At 59.3% G+C, this 7473-nt stretch overlaps 1 protein-coding gene across 1 annotated transcript; it reads right to left on the bottom strand.

The window, feature by feature from the left end:
- Window positions 1–360: 360 nt before the first annotated feature.
- On the bottom strand, window positions 361–5945 carry PRSS22 (protease, serine, 22). The gene is made up of 7 exons (XM_008566306.1): window positions 5861–5945; window positions 5259–5285; window positions 4690–4861; window positions 4180–4457; window positions 2556–2713; window positions 1720–1940; window positions 361–532 (listed from the first exon to the last, which is right to left on the bottom strand). The coding sequence occupies exons 1-7, from the start codon at window positions 5940–5942 to the stop codon at window positions 361–363; spliced, it is 1110 nt and encodes a 369-aa protein (XP_008564528.1). The 5' UTR covers window positions 5943–5945.
- Between the last annotated feature and the right edge of the window lie 1528 nt (window positions 5946–7473).

The following is a 7473-nucleotide window of genomic DNA, read 5'->3' as shown; positions in this document are numbered from 1 at the left end:
CGCACTCCCAAGCGCCACACTCTACCGAGTGCGCCACCGGGCAGGCCCATGAACACTTATTTTAGACGTGTGCTCCTAACAAAGGACACTGAAAGAAACAATAAATAAATAAAACTGTATTGCCTTCTCAAAAACTAGTCACTTCCCTGATCATTTCTAATTGAAGACATTTTGTAGTGGAGTAATATTATCTCTTTTCAGCATGATTGGACCTGGTTGTTTTCTTGACTTGGTTTTGGATGAATCTCTTCTGTATCAGCAACTACGAGGTTCACATATTCATCAACACCAAAGGCGCAGCCCTCTAGCCGCACGTGCACTTGTTACAGGGAAGCAGGAAACGTCTGCCGCCCAGGTGGGCTAGGACGGGGGCCCAGGCAGGACGCGCAGGGCGGGCAGGCAGCCTCTGGGCCTGCGGAGGGGGAGGGACGGGGCTGGGTCCAGGAGGCCAGAGGCCGGGCTGCAGATGAGTAGCTGGTGGCCTAGGAAGTGCTGAAGGAAAGACTGGGACAGTGCTCTCACACCCACCCCTCTGCGGGGACAGGGGAGGTGACTCAGGTCCGTGATGCCCACAGAGCCTAGAGACCTGCTGTCTCAGTGTTAGGCTCCTTCCTCCGCAGACAGGCATTTACAGCATCAGCAGTGAGTCACTCCATGAATCAGTTCCAGGGAGGCGCTGCCCGCCCACATCGGGGAGACGGGGGCTCTGAGGGCTGCGGGAGCTGACTCCCCTGGACACCTGCCCTCCAAGCCACCTCCATGGGCTCTGCCACAGCCCTGCAGGAGGGTGACGGAAGGAGGAACTTGGCCTGGCAGCGGGAGGTAACATCCCTCTTGCAAAGCTGCAGGTTTCCTAGCCAGCCCTGTTTTGGAAATCCAGCAGGGAAGCTGGGGCCCCCACCCCTGCCCTCCTTGATGCAGCAGAGTTGGGTCTCCCCCACTAAAACCCCTGCCTTGTCTCCACTTTGTGGCCTTGGCGGGAAGAGGCTATGGAAGGGAACCCATGGCTGCAAAGGTCAGGGATCAGGATGTTGAGCCCTAGTGGAAACCAGGGGTAGGCTAGAGCCCCGGGTAGACAGGACACCCGGGTCCTCAGCCAGGCCAGCGTCCAAGCTCGTACCCTCCTCCCCCCATCTTTTTTTTTTTTTTTTGTCTTTTTGTCTTTTTTTCCGTGTCCGGCAACGGATCGCAACCCTCAGTGTCGCCCCTGCACCGGACCGGGACCAGCAACGGGATCACAACCCTCGGTGTCGCTCCCGCGCCTCGCTCAGCCAGTGAGCGGGAACCGGTCTGTATGTGGGATCCGAACCCTCGGGCGGGAGCGCCGCCGCGCTTCCCAAGCGGCGCACTTATCCAGTGCGCCACCGGGCCGGCCCCCTCCCCCCATCTTAACCCCAACTGGACCTTTGCTTCCCAATGTCCCCGTACGTGGGAAAAACAGGAACTGGGGAATAAATAATCTATTGAAATTGGAGGAATAAATAAGATATGGGGGCAAGGTTACAAATAACTATAAAAATCATTAACATTTATGTACATGAAGGCGCCCACGGTCCGGGGGTGGCGTCCGGGAGGGACCCGGCCGGGACGGGGCGGGGCGGGGCCGGGGCCTCCCGCGGAGGCGATCCCCACGCCGGGCCACGGGTGCCCCCCGGAGGTAGGTGGCTTATTTACAGCGGCGGAACGGCACTTGACCGCCTGGTCCCCCAGTTCCCAGACCCGGAGTCCGGCCTGGGAGGGCGCAGTGCCCCCGGAGCCCGTGCTGGACGCCCGCGGAGCTGCACCCCCTGCACGATCCGCGCCACCCAAGAGCGGTGGGAGGCGAGGCTGATGTAGACACCGGGCCGGTTGCGCTCGGCACAGCCCTCGCCCCAGCTGATGACGCCCGCCAGCAGCCAAGCGCCGTCCACCTGACACATCAAGGGGCCCCCGGAATCACCCTGCCGGAGAGGAAGGAAGGTTAGGGACCCACACGGCGGGGTGGGGCGGGAAGATGGGTCCCTTCCCCGCAGCCCATTTCTCTTTCGTGGAGAAGGCAGGACCCAAACGCCACCTGGACAGGGAGGTCCACGAAGGACGCGCCTCCCAGGCTCACTTCCAGGGAGAAGCACCTAGTGCAGCTCTGGAAGGGCGTACTGCCATTTCTGTTTTACAGCTAAGAAGACTGAGGCTCGGAGAAAGGAAAGGACTTGCCCAAGCTGGCAGCCATGGGCAGCAGGGTAGGAATTGCAACCAGGCCTTGCAATGTCCAAGCCCTGGTTGGCCATCACACTATCCTGCCTGCCATCCTCCACGACAGTCACCGAGCTGGAGATGGCTTGAGGACCGAGTCGTGGGGTCACCCCTCAAGAGAATGCAAGCTCCCCGAGAGTGAAGGGCCACAGGTGAGGTGCTCATACATTTGATATATGAACAGACAAGTGAAGGCTGAGGCTGGTTCTACAGGGACTGGGGGGACTTTCAGTCACCCCAGGGAGAGGTGATGGAGCTCCATGGGGACAGGGCTGGCACTGGCTCTTTCTCATGGGCCCTCCCAACCAGGGACGGGTGCTCACCAGGCAAGCATCTCGCTCCCCTTCCAGGTAGCCGGCACACAGCATGTCCTCGGTGATGGCTCCCTGCCCGGCTCCCCGCCAGTACAGGTGGCTGCAAACTTCCGAGTCTATGATGGGAACCTTCAGCTTCTGCAGGGTCTGGGGGTGGGGCAGGGGCACTGGGAGCAAGAAGGATAGAGTCAGGCTGGGAGTCTCCCCTCCTAGTTGCCCCCTCAAGGGACTGCTTCCCTCCATTCCCTTCAGCAGCGTTTCTCAAGGGCTAGAAGATCTACTCTGTTGGGCTCTCCCAAGACGCTTTCAGAAAACCCAAATTCCAGGTCTTCACTTCTGGACCTGCTGAGTCAGAACATAAATGTGGGGCCTGAGATTCTATATCTTTAATAAGCTCGCCAATGCCCACAGGATGGTTAGAACCTGTGTCCAGGCACCACCTTACCCAGAATGGGGACTGTTGCAGAATACGTGGTCAATAAATGTCCACTCAAAGTTGAATATTATCAGGACCCAAGGGACCCCCACACCATGACTAGGGTTGGTCTATAGACCCTTCCCCAGACCACAATTGCAGCTCTGCACAGGACCCCTAAAGACGACCAAGCAACCTCAGAGGCAGTGAGATCCCTGCACACCCAAACTGGTGTCATTTCTCTTTTTTTTTTTCCCTTTTTGTCTTTTTTCGTGTCCGGCAACGGATCGCAACCCTCAGTGTCGTGCCCGTACCGGACCGGGACCGGCAATGGGATTGCAACCCTCGGTGCTGCGCCCGCACCTCGCTCAGCCAGTGAGCGGGAACCGGTCTGTATGTGGGATCCGAACCCTCGACGGGAGTGCCGCCGCGCTCCCAAGTGGCGCACTGTAGCAGTGCACCACCGGGCCGGCCCCTTCATTTCTCTTAATTCTTCTGGAATCCGGTTAAAATTCCATTTTCTTACACTTTATTTTTACTTAGTCTCTGTCTCTCCCTCTCAAAATCTCTTTCAGGTCTCCCTTTTCTCTTTCATCCTTCATTTCTGCCTGCATTTCTTTTTTTATTTCATTTTATTATTATTTATTTTTGACCCAGTCTCATCTATCTATTATCTGTCTTTCTTGTGCTGCTTCTCTGCCACTGGCTTTATTTAATCTGGTTTGTGTTTCTAGGTGATGTTTTCCAAACCTCCAGACATGGTTTGAAAATTATATTCTACAGTTGGGAAGACTGCATTTCCTCCTGGGAATTTTGCCTGTAATTGTGGCATGCCGCCACCAGGGGATGCCTGTTCCCACTTTCGTGTTATAGGGTTGTTTTCATATCTCTTATCCCCCACTCCCCCCCTCTAGCTTTGCCCCAGACAGTGCCTCCTTTCAGCCCTTCCTGTATCAATGAGTAGCTTTGTTTATATGGCTGTTGTTGCCTCAAAACATAGCCAAAGAAGCCTTTAAACTAGAAATGACCTAAAACTGTCCACCTAGGTTTCTATGACTTCTCATCTCCAGGTCACAACCCATCTTTTCTTCTGTCTCTGACATACTGTGCCTCTGGCTTCTGCCCTTTGCTGCTCATGGTATCTAGGTCTCAAATGCCCACTATTGTCTGTCCCCAGCCATCCCCAACCACCTCTGCGGGCAGGGGGAGGAGCCGCACCTCCATCATGGATACTCCCCCAGCCTGCAATCCAGCAGTCAGTGTTCACAGTGAAACGGATGGAGAAATCAGGCAGGCAGATGGGCAGGACCCGCTCAGAGAACTGGATGGAGTGTTCCAGGCGCACCAGGGCAATGTCCGCACGTGCACCCTCCTTCCAGGAGTACACGGGGTGGGGGTGCACCCAGGCAATACCCACTTTCTGGGACCGAGGGCCTGGGTTCCCCAGCTGCCAGGCCCCCAGCAGCACAGAGAACAGGGACAGCTCATCCTGTTTGCTGGAAGGAAAGGGAAGAGGGCGGGTCAGCCAGGAAGGGTTTGGGAGGGCATATCCGGGAGCACAGCAAAGATATGGGGACAAGAGAGGGTTCTGGGCAGAATCAGGGTCTCTGCTGAGGGGCATCAGGATTGGACAGAGGCTTGGAGGCTGGGGCTGTGTGGGGAGCCCAGGGTCTGGGGCAGGGAGCCTGGGTCCTGGAGAATCCAGTGGATGGGCCTGGCTGGACATACCCCCTGAAGCAGTGGGCAGCAGTGACCACCCAGCGGCTGGTGAGCAGAGAGCCGGCGCAGTGGTGCGTCCCATTCTTCTGGATGCTCACGACCCATGGCCACTCAGCATCAGCACTGTCCTGGCCACCCACGATCCGGTTCAGCTGCTGGGGCTTCCCACAGGCTGGGGGGGCTGGTGGGGGAGGGAAGTTTTCTGTCCTCTCCACAGGCACCTTCTCTCCAGCCTCCTGCCACCCACCCTGCACGTCCTCAGGCCTGTGCTCCAAGCTCTTCCCGCATTCCCGATGCCTTCTCTCCCCGGCCCTCCTGCCCTTTCCTTCTCTCCTTTGCTAGTTCTTCCGCTGGCCCTTCCCACCCCCGCCCCATCTTTCTCTTACCCCTGCCCACCTCTGCGCTGTCCTTCTGGGCCCTCGCCCTCTCTCCTCTGGCCCTAAGCACCACTCGGGCTCTTTCTCCTCCACTGCCCCTTTCTGACCTGCCCCCGCTCAGACAGACGCACAGACACTGCCCGCCCTGCCAGCTTTCCTCCCGCCCCTCCCCTGCCCCTCGGGACAGCCAGCTCCACTCACCAGGTATATTGGTGGCACTGAGGGGAGCTGAGGGTAGAGAAAGAAAGGGTCAGGCCAGCGGTGAGGGGGGTCCCCTGCCCCCCAGAGCCCGGGGATCCTCTCGGCTCACTCCCCAGGATCCCTCCAGGCCTCAGGAGGGCGTTTCCTGGGGCCCTGGGTAGGGCCCCCCCAGTCCATCCCACCTGCCTGGGGAGAGGCTCGGGAAGCCTCAGCTTTGTCTGCCAGACCCAGTGCCCTCCCCTGTGCCCTCCTGCCCCGAGGACAAGATGTGCTGACCCAAGAGGCAAGTAATGGGGAGATGGGAGGAAAGAGACAGAGGAGAGGTGACGGTGACGATGACAGGCGACAACAGCTGAAGCATACTGTGTGCCCGCCGTGCGCCCAGCACCCCCTGCACTTTGGCATGTGCCCCTCACAGCTCAGAGCAGCGAGATATGCCAAAGACACCGAGAGAACAAAGAAGGAGGTGACACGGAAAGGAGAGACCGGATTCCAGGCAAGGACAGTGCTGAGCCCACAGGGAGGAGGAGGGAGCTGGACAGGAGGGAGGGGGCAGGGAGAGGGAGGGCAGGAGGGCGGGGCAGCAGGCCCTCAGGACTCACCTGTGGAAGCCAGAAGCAGCAGAGAGCTTGCGAGCCTGAGACAAACCCCACCCAGGGCTGGGGGGGGTCTGGAAACCACCATGGCCGGTGGGGGGCCCAGCCAGGCGGCGGTCTCAAGGGACCCAAGGGCTGTGCTGGTTGGGACAGTTGGGGCGGGTGGCCAGAGTGTGTAGTGTTGCCTGCAGGTCACCCCAGGTTTTATCCTGTGTGCCGGAATGCCGTTGGACCAGTCCCCCGGGTCACTCTGTCCCAGCCACCCAACCTGACTGTAGGTCACAGGGGTGGGTGGGGAGCTGCAGGGAGGAAATGAGCCGTTACAGGGTCACAGGGACTGGGTGCTCTACCTGAGACCCCTGCCTCGGGCCGGGATGGGTGGGCTCAGGGCTCTGACTGTGGATCTGGGATGTGACCTCTGGAAGGGCAGATGAGGGGACCTGGGCCCAGGGATCCTTGGCATTGACCGTCCATGGGGCAGATAAAGGTCCCCACAGCATTGAGAGGAAGGGGGTCTGAGGTGTGGAAGGGCCCGGTCTGGAGTGGCTGAAGTCTGGGGTATGGGGTGTTGGAGGACCCCAGGGCCCTGGAGGATGGGGGCTGGCCAGGGGGTGCTCAAGGCTCAGTAACGGCTCCCGCCTCCAGGGGCCCACATGCTGTGACTCAGCCCAGAGACCTGGCCCTACCCGGGGCTGGGGCTCTGGAATCCCGTTAACCCACTTCCCAGAAAGCTGTGAATCAGGCCCCGAGTGGCCAAGTGGCTGAGCACAGTGGCCTCTTGGTGGCCGCACCATCCCTGGGGCTGCACTGTCCCTGGGGCCACCTTCCTGTTGTCCCTGTGGGTGGGGCTTGGCCCTGTCACTCGGTAGCCAGGACGACTCACCTGTCACCTGGGCTCCCAGGAAGGGGAGGAACCATTGGACACCTGGGCCTAGGCCTGTGGCTGTCAGGGCCACCTGGGGAGGGCTGGAGCCGTGGACATTGCCACCCCCACATCCCAGGACCCCTGCAGGATTCAAAGGGGCTCTGGTCTGGACTGTGGGGAGCCGGGGGTGTGAGGTGGACTTGAGGTGCTTTCACCTGACCACAGTGGCCACCTGGGGCTGGATCAGCAATTGGATCTTGTCTGACCCAGCGGCCTGCGCTCATGACATGCCCACCCCAAGCAGGAGCAGCAAATGGGCGTGCCTGTTCATTCGTTTTATTTAATCCGCAAACCTCAAGCTGGGCCCTGCTGTGGTTGGAGGGGGATGAACAGAGCAGCAGTGGAGCGCCGTGCATCACCTCATTTAATGCTCAGATCCCCTTATCATCCCATCCTGCAGGGGAGGAAACTGTGGCAGCTTAGGGAGGGACTTGCCCAAGGTCTCCCAGATGGGGAGTGAGTGAGGGAGTCCAGATTTGCCCCTGGATTCTGGGGACCAGCTGTTGGACTAGACTCGGGGGAGCTCAGTCCACGGGGCAGATAATTATTATTAAACAGGGTCAGAAGTGCTGGGGGAGGGGGCCTCTGGGAACCCAGAGGAGGCTCCTGGCCCCAACTGTGGGGTTAGCAAAGGCTTCCTGGAAAAGGGGGACATCAACACTGAGGCCTGGAGAGCAAGCCAGAGTTGCCCTGC

This window comes from Galeopterus variegatus, unplaced genomic scaffold, assembly GCF_000696425.1.
Source record: "Galeopterus variegatus unplaced genomic scaffold, G_variegatus-3.0.2 Scaffold233, whole genome shotgun sequence".
Taxonomy (NCBI): Eukaryota; Metazoa; Chordata; class Mammalia; order Dermoptera; family Cynocephalidae; genus Galeopterus; species Galeopterus variegatus.
This window is presented reverse-complemented; position numbering and strand designations above follow the sequence as displayed.

Excerpts from the sequence above, each read along its gene's own strand:
- PRSS22 (XM_008566306.1), bottom strand. The coding sequence starts at position 5,942 with ATGGTGGTTTCCAGACCCCCCCCAGCCCTGGGTGGGGTTTGTCTCAGG. Across the intron at positions 5,286-5,860 it reads GCTGCTTCTGGCTTCCACAG|CTCCCCTCAGTGCCACCAAT; the intron begins GTGAGTCCTGAG and ends CTCTACCCTCAG. Across the intron at positions 4,458-4,689 it reads GCTGCCCACTGCTTCAGGGG|CAAACAGGATGAGCTGTCCC; the intron begins GTATGTCCAGCC and ends CTTTCCTTCCAG.